The sequence below is a fragment of the Crocodylus siamensis genome, chromosome 12 (genome assembly GCF_052110815.1).
Source record: "Crocodylus siamensis isolate JL-2025a chromosome 12, ASM5211081v1, whole genome shotgun sequence".
Lineage (NCBI taxonomy): Eukaryota > Metazoa > Chordata > Crocodylia > Crocodylidae > Crocodylus > Crocodylus siamensis.
Window position 1 is genome coordinate 19790795 of NC_143406.1, and position 19657 is coordinate 19810451.

General features: G+C 47.2%; 1 protein-coding gene across 5 annotated transcripts in view; it reads left to right on the forward strand.

Annotated features, from left to right (window-relative positions):
• The window catches only part of GTF3C1 (general transcription factor IIIC subunit 1), a 154881-nt gene that overhangs the window by 83216 nt on the left and 52008 nt on the right, over nt 1-19657 (forward strand). For all 5 annotated transcript variants that reach the window (XM_090024842.1, XM_090024841.1, XM_090024838.1 and 2 more), the window contains exons 24-28: nt 11388-11545; nt 11689-11831; nt 15911-15992; nt 17454-17566; nt 18677-18739. In XM_090024842.1, coding sequence (XP_089880968.1) covers nt 11388-11545; nt 11689-11831; nt 15911-15992; nt 17454-17566; nt 18677-18739 — 559 coding nt within the window. The remainder of the gene's footprint in view (nt 1-11387; nt 11546-11688; nt 11832-15910; nt 15993-17453; nt 17567-18676; nt 18740-19657) is intronic.

Sequence of the window (19657 nt, forward strand, 5' to 3'; positions counted from 1 at the left end):
GGAGGGTCCAAAACTGAAACCGGTACTCCACAAATGACCTCACCAGTGGTGAATAGAGGGGAATAATCACTTCCCTTGACCTGCTGGCAGCACACCTGCCAATACAGCCCAGTATACCATTGGCCTTCTTTGCAACAAGGGCACACTATTGGCTCATATTCACCTTGTTGTCCACTGTAACCCCCAGGTCCTTTTCTGCAGAGCTGCTACCCAGCCAGTCAGCCCCCAGCTCATACTGGTGCATGGGATTGTTCTGTCCTAAGTGCAGGACTTTGCAATTTATATAGGTCGTTCTTAGCCTTACCCTCCAATGCATCTACTACTCCCCCTCCCCAGCTTGGTGTCATCTGCAAATTTGCTGAGCGTGCACTCTATGCCATCTTCCAGGTCGTTAATGAAGACATTGAACAAAACCGGCCCCAAGACTGACCTCCAGGGCACTCCTCTTAATACTGGCTGCCAACTAAATATCAAGTTATTGATTACTACCCTCTGAGCCTGATGCTTCAGCTGGTTTTCTATCCATCTTACAGTCCATTCATCCAGCCCATACTTCCTTAGCTTGCCTGTGAGAATGTTGTGATCAGACCAATGGTTCACCGAGCCCAGCTGCCTGTCTCCACCAAGGGGAGCCACCATTTCCTCCTGAAGCAGTGGTGGGGAAAATATGGCCCAAGGCCTCGATATGGCCTCCCAAGAGATTTTGTCCAGCCCACGGCAGGTCTCAGTCCCACCCGACCAAGGCATGAAGGACAGCCCAGGCTATGGTGCATACAGCTGGTCCTGCTGCCCCAGGCGTGCTGTGGGGCTGGGGCAGCCTGCTGGACAGACTCCATTTCCCAGCAGCCCCTGCAGTGGCAGCTCCTTCCAGCTACCACTGCCAGCCCCAGCCCCATTGCCCAGGCACCCTCGCCCATCTGTCCTGCACCCACCACTGAGGATGGGACCTGTGTGGGTAGGGCATTCAGCTGAGCAGCTGGCAGGGAGCAGCATCTAGGAGCAAGACAGTGGTCGGGGCCGGGGAAACCCCAGGATCTTAGTTTGGCTACTCTCTTCGTGGCCCACAGGCCCAAATAATTACCCATCCCTGTTGTGAAGGTTCTGTAAGCTGGCCGGGTCCAGGAGTAGGAGTTCTTCAGACATGCCACAGGCTCCTGCACCGCTTCTGGGCTCACAACCATACTGCCTTGCCCTGTCAGGGAGAGCATGAAGCTGCTTCCTTCTGCTCCTGCTTCTACTGATTTGGAGCTAGAGGGGACTCTAACATCATTAGCAGGGCACCTCCACCTTTCCACCAGTGCCAGCTGCTCCAGCAGCACCCCCATGTCTCTTTCCTTTGGTGGTAAGTCCTGTGATCCATCCCCCCTTTTCCCCTGTGTTTGCGTTTGATACTCTTCCATCTTGTCCTGAGTAAGCCAGCAGTGTGCCTCCCTGCTCACTCCTGTGTGTGTCTGAGTTTGTGTGTTTATCTGTCTCACAGTCCAAGCAGAGGAGACATCACTATACAACCTCCTTGCAAGCCACTATCCCTGCTTCAGACAGACGGGGAGCCCAAGACTTCGCACCATTCCAGTCACCCCTCCCCACTAGTCCCATATGGAACAACAAGAAAGCAGTCAGTGAGATGAGGGGAGCAAGCAGGGCCAGCAGGCTCAACCTGGACAGTCTCCTCTGGAAGGTGTGTGGCCCCCACCCCCCCATATCAAATCAGGGCAGGAAGGGATCCTCAGCTTCTTTTTATACAGCAGGGGAAAAAGGAAAGGGGCCCAATTCTAAGCCAAAAGCACCAACATTTTCAGCCCGGCTGCCCAGTAGAGCAGCCACAACTACACCTAGGCAGCTGTGGTGAAACCCACAACCCCCGAGACTGGGACCTCCACCCCCTCTGCCCTTCCATCTTGGGAAGGGCTGGCAGCTGGAGCAAGGAAACAGGGTCTAATTTAGCTTCCTCATGGAGACATCCTGTGGGGTGGCCAGCCTGTTCTTCAGATCCTCCAGGCCATTGAGATGGTGATGGGCTACCTGTTTCATCTCCCAGATCCAGATATGGGGGTTCCCCTTGAACTTTATCAACATCTATGCCTCTCTGCAAAACTTAGAGATGACCCTGCTCTACTGGCAGGTGGCCACCCATCTCTGCACTGTAAGCCCTTTTGAGTGCCTGGTCCTCAATGGGGACTTGAACATCATCGTCAAAGTGCTGGACCTCACCAGCAGGGAGTAGAACCTGACTGCAAGATGTTCTCTTGGGAGTCATTTCTGTCTACTCCCTGATGGACATGTGGTATGCCCACCACCATGATGACACCACCACCTTCACTTTTGTCAGAGTACAGGAACATCAGGAACAACACTTTTGGCTGGACAGGATCTACATATCCATGCTGAACACTAACCAAGTTCATGCCTCCAGCATCAGGCCAGCAGGTCAGCAACCACATCCTTGTCTACTCTCAGGTCAGTCTGTGGCCCAAGCACCTGGCACCAGCCTACTGCCACTTCAACAACTGCGCCCTGGAGAATGTGGGCTTCACACCAGTCTTCCAGGAGTTCTGGCTGGCCTGGTGCAAGCAGCAGCAGGGCTTTCCCTTTGACAAGGAGGTGGAACATGACAGAAGGTCCGTGACCAGCTTTTTTGCTAGAACTTCCTGCCAGAGGGCACACCTCATGAGAGGGCACTGGTCATCAACCAGCTCAGAGGCAACAGAGGGAGCAGCTTGAGAGGGAGGTATTGGAACTGGAGAAGCACCTGGCCACCCACCCATATAACCAATCCCTCTGCAGTGTGTCAGGAAAGGTGAGGACAGCCCAGGGCTCTGGACAACAGTCACACCCAAGGTGCATTTTTTTCCAATCACAGGACAAACTCCTCTGGGAGATGGACTGTAGCTCCCCCTTTTTTTACACTCTGGAGATGTTCCAGGAAGTAAATCATATGCTTCCTGGCAGCAGACAGCAACCACCTCACAGATCCAAGCCATCTGTGTGCAAGCATGAGGGTCTTATGCGGTGTTCTTCTTGCTGGATCTGGCTAACACTGACTCCTGCCAAGTTGGTGTGGGAGACCAGGGCTGGATGGAGGGTCATCTTGCCCTAGCTGAGCTTTCAGACACTGTCTGCCTGATGTACACTTAACAAGTCTCCAGGCATCAGTGAGTTGATAGTGGAATTCTGCTGCACTCTCTGGGACAACCTCAGCCCAGACCTTACCACAGTCTAGACCAAGTCTGAAGGGGACAGAAAGCTCCCTCTGTTGAGCAAGAGGGCTGTGCTCACCCTGATGCTCAAGAGGGAGGACTTAAGGAGCTTGCACTCAGTCTCTCTCCTGTGCACAGACTACACCATAATCTATCATGAAGCCCATCTTCATGCACCTAAAGTCCATACTAATGGACATTAATCCACCCCAACCAGACATATACAGTGCTGGGACCTAGCATCTTCAATAACCTGTAGCTGGTCTATCATCTCTTTGAGCTCACTTGTAGGAACAGCCTGTCATTCACCCTTCTGCTATCTACCTCCACAGAGTGCCTTGTCAAGCTCAGTTGGATGCTGATGGAGCCCTTCCCTTTGAGGCATGGAGTGCATCAAGGCTACCTGTTGCTGGGCCAGCCCTACACTGTTGCCCTCAAGCCTTTCCCATGCCTCCTGAACAAGCGGATGATGGCGTTAGTGCTTAGGGAGCCAGTTATGGGAGTGGTCTTCTTGGCATATGCCAACAACATACTCCTCACTGTACAAGCTTCAAGTGACCTGACACAGGTGGAGGCCTGCCAGTCCATGTACTTGGTGGCATCTTCTGCCTAGGTCAGCTGGGTCAAGAGCTCTGGCCTGACAGTGGATGACGGGTGGTGTCTGGCTCCACTACAAATGGCATACATGGCCGAGCCTGAATAGACTGAGAGTGGGTCTTGGAAGATGCAACTGTCTCATGAAATCATGGTGCTTCTATGTAGGGCCCTGAGAAAATTGTGGATTTCTTGTAAAAAAAAAAAAAAAAAAAAAAAAATTTGCAGCACATGTGCAGGTAAAATATCATTTTTCATGGAATATTCACAGAACTACCACTGATATTGGCAAATGGGTCCTGGTAGTTCCGTGAATATTCTGTGACAAATGATACTTTACCCACACACATGTGGCAGGCAAGCACACAGCCATAGGTGGTGGACAGCCAGGGATAACGGGGTTTAGCCCTCCAAATGTGGGACAGCACAGAGGGCCACAGGGCAGCCCAGGCAGGGGCTCCAGGCAGCTGCAGCAGGGGGCAGGTGCAGGTTGGGGAGGGGTGTGCACAGACGGACCCAGAGCCTGCATGGATTGCAGCCAGAAGGCATGTGGAGCACTGCCCACCACAGCAGGGAAGTTGGGGAGGAGTATGGGGGGAGTAGATCAAGGCTCACACAGTGAGGGAGGGAGGGAGGCAGGGGTGAACAGGGTCCTGGGGCAGGATGCTCAGAGCCCAGGTGGCTTGTACAGGGACTGGGGGGGGGGCTCCTGCCACTGCACACACCTCAGGAGAGGCCTGGGGGGCACTTGCCCCCTGGATCTGTGTGGAGCAGGGACAGCTGTCTGCTGCTCCAGGAGTCAGCTGCCACATTTGACACCATGTGCCTGCCACCACTGGCTCCCAGGGCAGCAGTACACAAAGCCCAGCTCACAGCAATAGCCCACCTCTGTCCCACACACAGATCTGGGGGGCAACCCAGGCCTTTCCCCCCAGGGCTCTCCCAAGGTACGTGCAGTGGGAGGAGCCCCTTCCCCCAGCCCCAGGACAAGCCACCTGGGCTCCGAGCATCCCACCACCCACCCCGGGGCCCCATTCACCCCTGTGTCTGCTCCACTTCCTCACTGTGAGATCCTTGATCTGCCCTACCCCACCCTACCCCTTCTCCAGCTTACCTGCTGTGGTGGGCTGTGCTCTGGGTGCTGTCTGTCTGTCTATGCACAGCCCTCTCCCCACCCCCACTCTCCTTGCTGCAGCCACCTGGAGCCAGTACCTGGGCTGCCCTGTGGCCCTCTGTGCAACCCCATGTTTGGAGGGGTGGGGCTAAGCCCCATTAACCACCTTTCCTCCAGCACCAAATTTCTTAGCTCCATGGGCCAGCTGACATGGCCATGCACATGCAATCCCACCTGCCTTCACAGGGATGGGCATTGGGGCCCCATCAGGCATGCACAGGACTGGTTCATGCGCACATGGGCTAGGGGCAAGCAGCATGGCCAGTTCTGTCTGTGTGGAGCAGCTTGGCCCAATCTGAAGTGTGTGGGGGAGGCTCCCAGGTGATGGGCACAATCCAAAGTGTGTGGGGCTGGTATCTGGGTGATGGGGTCCAGAACTGCATGCTCAGGGCAGCTTGGCCTATCCAGAGCACACAGGCAGGGAGACCAGGCCAATCCTGCATGCATATGGGGTGGCAGGCCATATCCTGTAGAGGGCAAAGACTGTGGCCACTGTATCGTATGGGTGACCAGGGCCCGATTTGGGTCCCAGACCCAAGTGCTAGATCCCTTGGATCCACCTGGCACTAGTCTATGAAATCTATGAATCTGGTTTACAGAGCTGAAAAATTGGACACCACCAGTCTAGAGAAGTGGTGTTCAACCTTTTTCATGTCAGACCAGATGGGTGGTACCTGGTCTGACTGCAGGCCAGATGGTTGTTCTGATCCAGACCCACAGTGGTGACCACCATCTGGCCGCTCAGAGGGGAACAGGGGCCAACCTGTCCTGAGCCCAGCCCTGCAAGGGGGAAGGAAGGGTCTTCACGTGGCCCTGCAGTAGGGAGGGGGCCTGAGCCAATCCCATGGTGAGTCTAAGGGACATGGCCTGGCCTTGTGGGGGGAAAGGGGCATGGCTAGGCCTCAGCCAAGCCCCCTAGGGAAAAGAGGGCATGGCCTGGCCTTGCAGCGGGGAAGGGGGCTTGGCCCAATCCCATTCCAGCCCTGTGGGGAGGAAAGGAAGCATAGCCCAGCCTTGTGGAGGGGGGAGGTGTGTGAAAGGGGGCATGGCCTGGCTCTGCCAGGGAGATGGGAGCACAGCTTAACTTTGCCTGGGTGCACAGGACTTGACATTTGGGAATTTGGCAGGGGGGAGGGTAACCATGTTAAAGGCTACTGCTTCTTCGCTGCCGAATTTACAGACCCTGGGGAGCCCCATGGGTCAGATGTGATAGCTTCATGGGCCACATTTGGCCTGCAGCCCAGGGATTGAGCACCCTGATCTACAATGATCTAGCCTGTATTCATTAACCTCCCTGGCATCCACCATTGTTGGTTTAGAGATGCCAGAGGAAACATCTCCAAGCATTCAGTTCAACAGCTACTCTCATTTGTCTACTTGCTTTTTGAATCTAGCTATTCTGTCTGCTGTTGTCATCTCCTGTGGAAATTAACTGCATGAGTTAACTACATGTTGCATAAAAAAATTACTTTCTCATATTGGTTTTAAACCTGTCCCCTGCTAATTTCAGTGAGTGCCCCTTAGTTCTAGTATTCTGGGACTTGGTGAACATCTGTTTACTGCCTACTTGTTCTACATTCTTTGTGATTTTATAGACCTCTATCTTATCCTTCCCTCATCTTTCTCCTTTCCAAACTGGAGTTCTAGGCTTTTTCAGTCTCTCCTGGTATGGCAGCTGATCCATACTTCATACTCTGGATCATTTTCATTGCCATTTTCATTGTACCGGTTACAAGTCTACTGTATCCTTTCTGAGATGCAGACATAGTTGCCACATACATGGCAACCTGAGGGCCTGCCCCCCCCCTTGGGAAAAGGGTAAGGTGACCACCCATCCCTAATTAGGTGAGAGTCCCAAAATGGGAACATCAAGTCCCAGTCCCAGGCTGCATGACTCTGGAACAGCGTTTGTCCCAGATTCCCAGTATCTTGCAGGGATCTGGGTTTTCCGTTCACCACAGAAAAACATGGGAAATGGCAGGTTTTCCCTTGCAGCCTGGTAGAGTTCCAGCCTTCAGGGGGCTGTGGGGAGCGTGACTCAGGGGGCTCAATGTTCATGTGTGTGCATGCATTGCACATGGCCAGGAATACAGCCCCAAGCACCTCCCCCAGCTGTCTGCAGGTAAGTCTGTGGAGGGGCAGGGGTAGATTGAAGTCCCCCACAGTGAGGGAGAGAGTGGGGCAGGGGCTGAGCCTGGGGGTGTTGCCCAGCCTGGGCAGTGCATGGGGCTGGGACAGGGAATTGAGACAGAGCTACAGGTGGCTTATCCAGGGGGCAGGGAGCAGCTCCCTGCTGCTGCTTGCAGAAGAGGAAAATGGCAGGGGGCACATGCCCCCCAGACTTATGAACGGGGCAAATGCAGACTCCCCACCCTGCTGCCCTCCTCCCAGGAGTCCTACTCTGGCTGTGCCGTAATGGCAAGGCACCCCTTACCCACCTGGCAAGAGTGGGAGTGACAGCCTGGTGTGGTGTTGTGCCCTCCACTGCTACCAGACAGGCAGGGATTGCCTTGCCATGGAGAGGCACCATGGTAGGGAGCCCCAAGCCTGCAATGGGCTGCCTACATCTGCCCCTGCCCCCTCCCACCAGCAAAAATAAAAGCCAACACCTATGGATGCAGAGGCCAGGTATGTACACAGTATTCAAGATGTGGGTGCACCCTGGATTTGTATAAATGCATAATAATATTCTCTATTTTGTTTTCTATTCACTTTGTAATGATACTTAACATTTTGTTGGCTTTTTTGGTTGCAGCTACACACTGAGCTGACTTTTTTGAGAACTATCCACAAAACTACCTTGAAGTGTCATTTTCAGGAGGAATCAGAGATCATTAATAATGTCTAAGGTTAAGCAACAGAATCCCTCTGGTTGTCACTTACAACTCCCTGCTTGAACATCTTTAGATCTGTGGTTTTCAACTTTGTTGGGCTCGAGGCACCCATTGGAAAATGACAGCCCTTAGTTTTCACCATTTTTACTACAAAAATAATAGAGCAGCTCTTCTGTTGCAAAGAATTCAGAAAACTTATAACAGGTCAAAATGATTGTAATACTATGGATTCCTATTTGAAGTCCCTGGGTTTATCTTGTGAAACATGTTTGCACATGTAACAGTGTTAACATCCCACATTAGCCTTGAAAGGATCTCAAGGCACCTCAGGGTGTCATGGCTGAAAATCTCAGCTTTAGATGTATCACTAATGACCTCCAGCCACTGGGGGTGAGAAACCTAAATTACTTCAAGACTCAGCTTGATGAGTTTATGTAAAAAATATTATGATAGGATTGAAGCATTTGTGGAATAGTACATTAGAGCATATGATATGAAGTTTCAAGTGTTTTATATCCTCATGAGAGGGTTGAAAGGAAACCATGTATGTTGCTCCCATATGTGGAGGTGTCTGGTAGGATAGAACTTTTTCACTTCAGTTTTGTGGTGAGGACAGGATTTGGAAAGCAGTGTTTGAAGCTAGAGAAGGTTGTCTGCGAAGTGATACATGGCTTCATAGTACTTGGAGGAGGTCAGTCATTTGAGCAGTTTTGCACTGGGGTGGTAGGGTTAGTTTCCTAGGGTTCTTGAAGTACATTTTTATTTGAAGCCAAATATTGGTTTAGATTACAGGGAATTCTGTGGTTTTGCATGGAAGAAAGGAAGGTCAGATTTAATAATTGTGATTTTTTTCTGATTAGTTTTCCTTGTTTATCATCTGGTCTTTTGTATTTTCACTATGCTTACAGAAATCTTTGCACTATATTAGACTGTATTAATCCCATGTTTTGGGGCTTTTGTTTTGCAGCACCCAGGAAGAATTTTTCTCCCTTGCATTTGCATTATTTGGCTTCTAGGAAAGTAGGTTCTGTCTTCCACAGAAGACCAAGGAAGCCAGGGCTACATATGAGAGAGAAATTGAATGGGTTATGCTGGTGCTTCTGATGGTATTGTCAAACCTTTCTCAGATTCCTGAATGGTTTTGCTCAAATGATCAGGTTTGCTAGATTTGGAGTTGGGCAAGAATTTATTCCAGGGAAGATGAACAAAATAAAACCTCTAATGGTTCTTGCCTTCCTCTGTTGTGTGGGGTTATTTCTTAAGGTCATCACAGAGACCCATGGTATCAGTGGATCCCTTATCTTTTGTATTGTCTTCCTTTGGAGCATGTAGGTTTGTTGTTATTTTTAGTAAAGACCCTACATTTATTATTACTTTGCTTGTTTTGTAGCTTGGTATTTAAGAGCAGATGGAGTGGATATTCTTTTGATCAAGGTGTGAACCCTTTTGAACAAACACTATAGTTTTGCTTGTAATCATAAAAACCTAATCTAGATGTCCCTTCTGTTTCTGTGTGCCTTTCTGAACTTGGCATTTACTAATTTCTCCTCCTCTTCATAGAGTATTTGTTTCTGAATTCTCTAGCTCATCCCAGCTATTCTGCTGCACTTAGCTTTTTCCTTCCTGATCTTGCAGCCCTTTGACTTTTGTTCTGCATTTTCTATTATCTTGTGTTTTATTGTTGGAACTTTTCCCATTCCTGTTGTTCTCAATTATGACTACCTTGTTCTTCTTCCCGCCCCTACATTGCCAAGCCCATTTCTTTCTAATAATGGTAACTGCTGCTCCCTGTTCTATTACTTTTTTTTCTACTACTTCTCTGCTTCTGATCTTTTCAGTATTTTTCACAAATAAAATTTGGCTACATGAAGAGATTCTGGTTTCTATTTCCTTCATTCTTCTTTCATTCCCTATTAACTATTGTGTATTTCGTATGTTATATTAAAACCTAGTGACCATGGAGGGGGGAGGATGGTGTTCCTGGTACTCTTGACATGTTCTGCAAGAATCTCTGTCCCAAAGAGTTTACCATCTAAACCAGGGCTGTCCAACTTGTGGCCCACGAGCCCATGCAGCTCACTAAGGGTTAATTTGCAGCCCCTGGACTCATACCTAGCCACTGCTCTCCTACTGTCCCTCTGGCTACAGCAGCAGCTGGGGTCTCTGGGCTCCCCTTCCCTTCTCTGGATTCTGTTTTGTCTCTCCATCTCACAGGGCTGGGCAGCATAGTACAGCCTGCAATGCTGGGAGTACCCAGTGTGATCTGAACCTAGGGAGCTGAAGGTCAGAGCTGGGGCACAATGCAACAGGGGAGTACCTGAGCAGTTCAGGGCATGGATCTGTGGCCCCTGTGGCATGCAGTGCCTGTTGCTTAGAAGTCAGACAGCCCTGACAGTAGGCAAGGTAGACATACTGTGAGAAGGCAAAGGAAGAGAGGTGCTGGAGTTTGTCTGAGGTCACAGAGCAGGTCAATGTCACAGCTGGGAATTAATTAGAATTTACAGTAGGTTTCTACCTGTTCTGACTCCCTTTAAGCTTCCTACTGAACTAGCCTGTTAATTTTGCATGAGGCAAGCAAATTAAATATCTAACTGCAAGTAGTTACATGCCTGAGGCTGTGAATTCCTTCCTAAAGAGCAGGAACAGTCCTTAGTTTGTTGGAAAGCACATTACACATAGTGGGCCCCGTCACAGATGCATCAAAGAAAGCACTACTTGGGGAAAAGTGCTACCCATGCTTTTAGACACTCAGCATCTCACTTTACCCATCTGTAAGAGGTATTCTTTGTCTCACCTTTTTATCTATCCAGATAACACATTTTTGAAACCAGCATGAATGATCCTTTATACCAAGGGTTTTCAACCTTTTGAGATTCAGGTCATTCCTTAGTAGCTTTTTTGAATTTGGCAGGATGTCATTTGAGAACCATTGTTGTACTGCCTCAGGTTACCTCAGGGCCCTCAACTGGGTTGCTGCCACTGCCATCATGTCCAGGTAAAAGTGTCCCACATACTTCATCAACAGCCACACCAGGCAGGGCACATGTACAGACTTCTTCCTGCTAAGGGTCATCCAGTGAACCGAAAGCAGGCAAGAGCGCCTGCTCTTATCACAGCCTTTTCTTGTTGCTTCCTCATCATTCCTGGATACAGGCACCTGGGCTGGCCCCATGCACTTGTGTTTCCAGGAGATGCCAGACCAGGCAGAACTTCAGCAAAAGTGACTGCTCATGTCTGTTTTAGGCTTGTCTGTCTTAGATTTGCCTGTTAATGCAGGTGGAAGTCTGTGCTTACGCCATAGTCCTTCTGGTGTTGGCTGTGCATGAGGGGATCTGCTGCAGCAGCAACACCTGAATATAGCACCTCTGAAAGTGTCTTGAAGCACCATGGGGTGTCATGGGACCTCAGCTGACAACCACTGGTTTGTATTGTGACCATTGCAAGGGGATGCCAACCTCACTGTTGCCTCTAGGAGTTGCTGTAATACAAATAAATAATAATTACTTGCTAGAAATATAAATTTTTGTGAGCACATTGTACTAATATATTTGATTTTTTTTTTTTTTTTTCTTCTGGGTTCATTTGAAGAAGAGACATCTATGGAAAAAAGTAAAAGGTTGCGCTACCATGATGAAGCTGATCAGAGTGCCCTGCAGAGAATGACACGCCTGCGTGTCACCTGGACAGTGCAAGAAGACAGCTTACTCATGCTCTGTCGAATTGCTAGCAATGTGCTAAATGCAAAGGTATCACTTCTCTAGTTAATGTGTACTCAGTAGATTCGATTATAATATTGGCGCTGATGGTGGCTACTGGTGCCAACTGTCACAAGTACCTATAAAGGTCAAACTAAGCTATTCCGACTGTTTGGTTTTGTGTCTTGATCCAGGTGAAAGGACCCTTTGTTCCATGGCAGGTAGTCCGGGACATCATGCATGCTAGTTTTGAAGACTCTCTAGATAAGACTTCTCATTCTGTTGGACGTAGAGCTCGCTACATTGTCAAAAATCCACAGACTTATCTTAATTACAAGTAAGAAGTTTTTTGCTTCAATCCTTTATAATTTAACTGTAGACTAAATCCTTATGAAATGAAATTAAGGTTTTCACTCCTGCAAATCTGACTCCAACTTTTGTACCACTTTTACCATACTAAAACAAATCTCCAATGCCATTTTCTCAGCAGCCTTTTACCAACTAGTCTGGAATGCTGTGTGATCTGGGTATCCCAAAGAAGAGGCAGAATACCAATAATACTGAAGTCAAAATTGGGGCTGTAATAACCAGGGATCCTGGTTTTCTCTGATTTAAAAAAAACCCCCAAATCCATGATTAAATTTAAAGGCCCCTCACTCTCCCCCACAACCCCCCCACCAGCCCTGCTCGTGTCTCTCATTTCCCACCCCCACACCAGTCCTACTGGTGCCTCTCACTCCCCTCCACATGCCCTGCAGCTGCCATGCTGTGCCAGCTTGCACCTGCCATGCTGCAGAGGCCCCAGAGGAGGGCAGCAGGGCAAGAGCCCACACCAGGCAGTGTGTACTTGCCCCCATCTCATGCACAGATCTGGGGGGAATGTGCCCCTGTGCTGCCCTGGGAGTGTGTGCAGTGGCAAAGAGCTGGTCCTGCTCCCCTGCCCTCAGACAAGCCTCCCGCAGGCCTGTCCCATTCCCCACCAGGGCTCTGCGGCTGTGCATTGCAGCTCCAGGCCCCAAACCCCATGAACTACCCAGCTGGGCAGCAGCCCTGCCCAACTCCCTCCCTTTCTTCCTCCATATAGGGCCCTCAGTCCCACCCCCCACTTACCTGCAGGAGCTGCGCTTCAGTCTGCCTGAGGCCACGTGCACATACATGCACATTATGGCCCCTACCTGACCACCAGGGATCTGGATTTTCCATTTCCCAGAAAAACAAAACTGCAGATTTCCCTATTTTATCAAAGAAAAAATGGATTTTACCTTTTAGCAGAGAAACCTGCAGATTTCCCAGTTTTGAAAAGAGCTCTGCAGGCTGGCACAATTCCTGCAACAGCTGATTGAAAAAAGGGCAGGAACCCCCCAATCCTGTCTGGAGGAGGAGGGAGGGGGAAAAAGGGTGGGGCCTGAGGCTCTTTGTTACCTAAGGCTTTCCTTCATGGAGCCTGTGACGTAAGTGGAGCTTGCAGGGGGCTAGGGGACTGCAGGTCAAGGCTGGCTGTGGGGGAAGCTGGCTGGGGCCTGAGGGAGTGGGGAGATGTTGGGGAAAGACACAGAGTGCCCGACCAGCTGGCGGCACGTGGACCACAATCAGCATGGTATCAGCCAGAGCGGGCTCCACCTCCACCTACAGCTTCCCTAAAGGCACGCCGTCCATGCTCCTCTAGCCATGTGGGCACTCCTGCTGGAAGCTGGCTGGGGCCTGAGGGAGCGGGGAGGTGTTGGGGAAAGCCCCCCCATGGAGTGCTTGCCCAGCTGGTGGGGTGTGGACCCGAAGCAGCACACTGTTGGCCCTTCAGGGAAGGCACACAGGAAAATGCACAGCCTTCTCAGGCCGATAGCACACTGCTCTCGGTCCATGCACCACTGGCTGGGCGGACACTCACAAGAAGCTGGTTGAGGGAGTGGGGAGGTGTTGGAGAAAGAAAGCCGCACATGAAGTGCCCGCCTGGCTGGCAGCACGTGGACCTGGAGTGGCGCAGTCTTGACCTGAGTGAGCTGCCTCCATGTGCACCTTCCCTGAAGAGCCAGTACTGCACCACTCGGGGTCCATGCACTGCCAGCCAGGCAGGCACTCTGTATGGGGCTTTCTTCAACACCTACCCACTTCCTCAGCCCCCAGCCAGCTTCCCGCAGGAGTGCCCAGCCAGCTGATGGTGCATGGACCCAGAGCAGCACGCTATCAGCCCTTCAGGGAAGCCACACACAGCGTGCACAAGCCCTGCCCCCACCCCCACTCCCCACACAGCTCTGGGGGGTGCAGATCCTCCCTGCCCCCCAGGAGTGCGCACTGCTGCTGGACGCCGGCCCTTGCCCCCGCCTCAGCCCACAGCAGGCAACGGGAGGAGTCACCTCTATGTTTCACTATGTGGGGGGCCTTTAATTTTAATCACGGATTTTAGGCTTTTTATCAGAGAATTTGCGATTATCAGGGAAAACTAGGATCCCTGACCACCCTCCTTGTGCTCCCTCCCAGCCCCTTGCAGCCTGCCAGGAACTCTGCCAGCCTGCAGGGAGCTCACTTCAAAACTGCAAAATCTGTGCGTTTCTCTGTTAAGATGAGACACTTACATTTTACTCCAGTAAAGGGGAAAATCCATGTTTCACTCTGTTTTTCCGTGGGAAATAGAAAACCTGGATCCCTCGTAATAATTCTTGCTCCTTTATCTCTTTCCTGAGTTCTCGAGTCCTGCTCTGCTTTATTGAAGTAGTTGTAGCCTGTGTCATCTTCCTTTGTAATTCAAGTAGAATTTCTTGTTGTATAGCTGAAAATACCTTCTAGGATAAATTGAGCTAGGGAACTAACCTGAAGTCATTTAAGGTTTGGGGAGGAATATAATACAGTAAGAAAGCAAAAATATATATTGGGGAACGCTGTGTTTGGTTGGTTGGTTTTGGTTTTTGGAAGCCACACACAGCGTGCACAAGCCCTGCCCCCACCCCTACTCCCCACACAGCTCTGGGGGGTGCAGATCTGTTCCAGGTCGCTTGTTGCTTTTTGTTTCTTTATATGTAAAACAGTAACATTAAAGGTGGAAAATCTAGCACTCTGAATTCAGGTAATGCCAGAATTAAATATGCCAATACAATTCTGTGTCCTGAAAAAGCAGAGGCATACTGCATGACGGTTGCCGTGGCAAACTTAGTACTGGCTTCTTTTTTTTTTCCTTTTGCCCATTCAGCTTTGCAACTTTGTTGTTAATTTAATGTGCTTTGCTATGTGTAACTTCCTAGGTATGTAAAAAAGCAAATTAAATCATAGAAATTCCATCTTGTGGCAGAATATCAATATTTATAATCTCAACAGCAGGGGTGATGTCATTTAGTCTACCCCACAGATGTCTGCTATTTGAGTTTACAAAATAGTAGTAGATATTTGTTATCTTTGTAGTTCTAGACTTAAAGAAATGTACATTTTGAGGGATTTCAACAGGGGAGGGGGAGTGCTGCTCCTGACCCTACATCAGCTGCTATGCTCTAATTTAACCATGCAGCACCTTGGGGTACTTTGAGATCCTTTTAAAGATGGGCAGTATTAACACTGTTAGGTGTGCAAACTTTCACACAATTCACAAGATAAACCCAGAATTTTCAAATAGAAACCCACAGTGTCAAAAACATTCTCGCTTATTGTGGCCTTTCTGAGCTCTTTGCAACAGAAGAATTGCTCTTCTATTTTTCCCTTGTTAGAAAAGGAGTGAAAGCTAGGAGCTGGCATTTTCTGAGGGGTGCCTTGAGTCTAAAACAGTTGAGACTATACAAATGTAGCTATGCAAATATTGCAAAACAGCTCCAACTTTAACCCTGCAAAGATGATGAAATATCACAAGCAACCATTATTGGCAGGAGTGTTTCTTGCATGTGTCTTGGTTGGACCAGGCTGCTGAAAAAATGTCTTGTTTTAGATTGCAGCTACCATTCTCTCAAAAACAGATTTCTTTCCTTCCTTTTTATCCCTAAGAGATGAAATGGTAATCCCTGTTATGTGGGGTACTTTATACTCTGTTCTCCATATGTACTCATGCTTTGTAGCAGTACTGTATCAAAGGAAATTTGACGTTTGGCATTTGTCAACTTTTCTTCTCCCCCAACCCCTTTTTCAGTGCAGAACTTGAAATCATGAGATGTGCTTGGAGGTTCTGTGCTGTGACTCCAAGTGAAAAAATTCTGAGAACTGTATTCTCTAGTTTCATATTATCTTAGTCTGAGAAATGGATGTTACATGAAGAAAAGGTGCTGTGAAGATGTTGGCATGTGTATGATCCATTATGTAGGCTTTCTAATGTTTTTTCTGTTCTCTGGGGTAAATAGAAACAGTAACTCACACAACTGTCAATGGGCTTATTTCCTGAGCCATGCTGAATTGTGAAGAACAGTGATATTTAGTACTCAATCACATTGTAAGTATCTGTTGCAGAGTTTGCCTTGCTGAAGTTTACCAAGATAAAGTTCTTATTGAGGATTTCATGAATAGAGAAAACAACTACCAAGACCCACAGGTAAGAGAAGTATCATAAAAGAGTTATCATAACATTTCCATGGAATGCTATTTTGAGTTCTGCAGTTCACATGCTTAGTTTTCCCTTGCATTGTCAGGCTCCTACCAATATTCTCATGTGCCACATCTCTCTTAATTTTTGAGTAAGATAAATATAGGCATCCATCTAAAGGGCAAAAAAGCAGCACATCTGGACAGCAAGCCAGTATACCTTTAGTCATTGAATTTTATGTACATTGTCTGTGCTACAGACCTCTTCTTACAGCTAGGGTTCATTAGACACCTTTTAAGTCTTTAGCTTCACATTTTAATTTCATGTTAAACTACACTAGGTTTTCCTTCATTCATCTACTTGGGTATGCAGTATTTCTTAGGTTCTAACAGTTAGGTGTGCACAAGCCAGAAGTGATACAGTTCCAACTGCTTCATCCAGGGCTTTGCTACATTTGTATCACTCCCAGCTTGTGCACATTTAACTGTTAGAACTTAATGCTGCACACTCCCAGTCAGTAGCTCCCCATTTGAAATGGCTCCATATTTATATTTGTGCATACCCCTTGCTACAGCAGGAAACTGTGTGTCCTTTGATTTGGGACATTTAAAAAAATTCCAACTAGAACAAAACATCTAAACTGTAAAATTGCAAACCAATAAAATAATTATTGGGGTTCGGTCTGTATTTCATGTTGGCTTTAGACATCCAGTGTAAATTAACTACAGTTGCAAAATATAAAATTTAGTTTTGAAAATGTCAAAATGGAATATAATAACAAGTGCAACACTTCCTTTGAATTAGGGCCCTTTCCCAGTTTGTTTGATGAATGGCTGTTTTCTGATGAGAAATTATTTAATCAGAAAATTGATGACCAACTCTATTATGATGTAACATTTGCTTTCACTTATCAAAGAACATCTCCCAGTCTCCAGTTACAGAGCAGAAGGTGGACCATAGCTGAAAGTTGAAAAGGAACAGATTCTGCCATGGTTTGGTTTTTTGGTTTGGTTGGTTGGTTTTGGTTTTTTTTAACGCCCTTTGCCTCAACAGGCCTGACTGCCGTGCTTTATAAATGACTGGATGGCTTATTACAAGCCCTGTAAGTAGTGTAGGCCAAACAGTTATGAAATCCGTAAGAATGGGGGCTTGGTTAAGACTAGCTCTCATACTGGTATTGAAGTGGGGGGTTTTTTCCAAAATATCTTCTTGATGAGACTTGTAGTTATGAGAGATCAAATTAAAAAAACAGTTAATTGTTTACCCAATGAACAGCCATACAAAATACTTTTATGATGTAATATCATAACTAGTTAACTGTGCTGCTGCTGCTTCTTCCCCTGTATGATAAATCACAAACAAACCATTTGCAATAGGCCTCCTAGCTATTAATATGAAACGGAAGAATTTTTGCCCCTTTCCAGCATAAGGAACAAAATGGGTTAACATTTCAATCTCTTGTTTTAAAAGGTTTGTGCAAAAGAGTTTAAAGAGTTTGTAGAGAAATTGAGAGAGAAATTCAGTTCAACCTTGGGAAATCCCAAAGTAGAAATTCCAGATACATTGCAGGAGCTGTATGGCAGGTACTTCACTTGTGATTTCTTCATGTTATATATAGGACTCTGGGCAAAACTAGCTCTAGAATATATTCTACATGTTTCTGTATTCTGAATGCACGTGAATGGATGTTGTATCAAGGAACTGTGTTAATATGCAACTTTTCTATGAATGCTTTGCTTTTGAAATAAATTCTTATATTTAAATTAGTCATGAATACTTGTCCACATATTACTAATTAGCATTTTATGTTAGAAACTTCTGTTCTGCAGTTAGGTGTGGCATTTATTAATGTAATATGTAACTATCCTTTACAAACCACTTAACATTTTCCACCTGTTGTGGTATATCATGACTTCACACCAGGATTTGTAGCCGAAGTCTTGATTAAAAAATTGTCTAAGCATTAATGCCATTTCCTATTTAAGTGGCTGTATAATAGCCATACATGTTGTAATAGTACTTGTACAGATTTTTCATCCATAGATTGCAAAGTATTTTTTCAAGAAAGAATAAATACTAGTGTGGCCTTTTACAGATGGGAAATCTAAGTAACTAAGCATGCAGACTTAGGCCTTGATTATTCTTTACCCCAAGGTTACACTGGTAACATTTCAGACTTTGAGATGAGTGGCACATCCATAGCAAGCCCTGAGAGTATGTGTGGCAAGTGGCAGTTCAACCATCCAATAAAACTTTGTCCTTTCTTTCCAAATGCACCAGGCAAGGGCGAAGAGAAGATACTCTCCTCCCTAACAGAAAGTTTCTGTCTTGTATATATATCAGTCCTATATCCTGTTGCTTATGAAAGTTCTTGTATCTCTGATTTCATTAGTCTATAAGATGCAACTCTATCCTGCCTTCTGTCCTCTTTACCAGACAGCATGAGCAGTGATTCCAAACTGCCTTCTGCCCAAATGTTCATTCTGGATGTGGACAAACAGTTTTGTACAAAAAGGGGAATTCTTCTAGATTGCTGTCAGCAGGGAGATGAGTACAGGTGTAGTCCACCATTGTTTTATTAGTTTGTGTTATGACAGATGTCAGACTTATGTTTTCAAGGGTTAATATAAAATTGGGGCGTTTGTTGCATTTTATTTTCTGTGTTTAAATTTCCTTTTTGCTCTCATAACCAGATTTCACATTTTGGCAATTGGAGATGACCAAAATCAAAGCACCAAAAATGATGATCTCAATAGGTAAGAAGGGAGCAGGCTTTATCACTGAAAGAGATAGGTAGATGGGTGAATGGATGGATAGATAAGATTTTTAATATGGCACGGGGACAGCTCAGAATCTTTTTCTTATGTGCACTTACTGCAACCTAAAAAATATTAATAGAATGATGCTTGTCTTGAAGCTCTGGTTACTTCTGATGTGGTATATATATGAGAGTTTAATAAACTAGCAGCCAGCAAAGAATATCACAAAACTTACCAGCAGAGGCCAACATCAAAAGTGCTACCCAATGATAGGCATGCAGCAGGAAGACAGTAAGCCCAAGTTGTCTCAAAATAAGAGGGCAGGGGGTTCCAAATATGAAGGCTTTTCACAGAAGTCACTTTGGCAACAACCTTATTTTTTTTCTTAAATCTTAACAACCTCCCTTGATTGCAGTTCAGTAACATGATCTTAAAGGAGATGTAGTCCTTCAAGTGATCAGATTCCTGAGCCACTTGGGAGTCTGTTGGCCACAAAATCATAGAAAAGAAGGGTTGCAAGGGACCTCCGGCAGTTATCTAATCCAGTCCAATCTAGGGCCATCCATATCCAAAACATCATCATATGCAGGACCCATGTCTTGAGATGACATAAAAGTCTAATCCTTGAACCACAGATCTGTTCGCAGAAGTTGCAGGGCTTTCTACAGGGAATGGTGGGCTGCAGGACATGCCCCTGTACAGAGGAATGCAAATAACCTCACAGATCTGACCATGAGGTAAATTCCTTCATGAGCCCAAATGTGGCTTTTGGGCTGAACCTGAGTAAACAGGCAAGGCTATCTAATGAAGGACCTCCTTGCATTTGTCAGCACTGCCATTCTGACATGGATCCTTTTATAAATACCCTTTTCTTGTGGGTGTTGACCTGGTTGTCTACCTACATTGTAGCAGTTT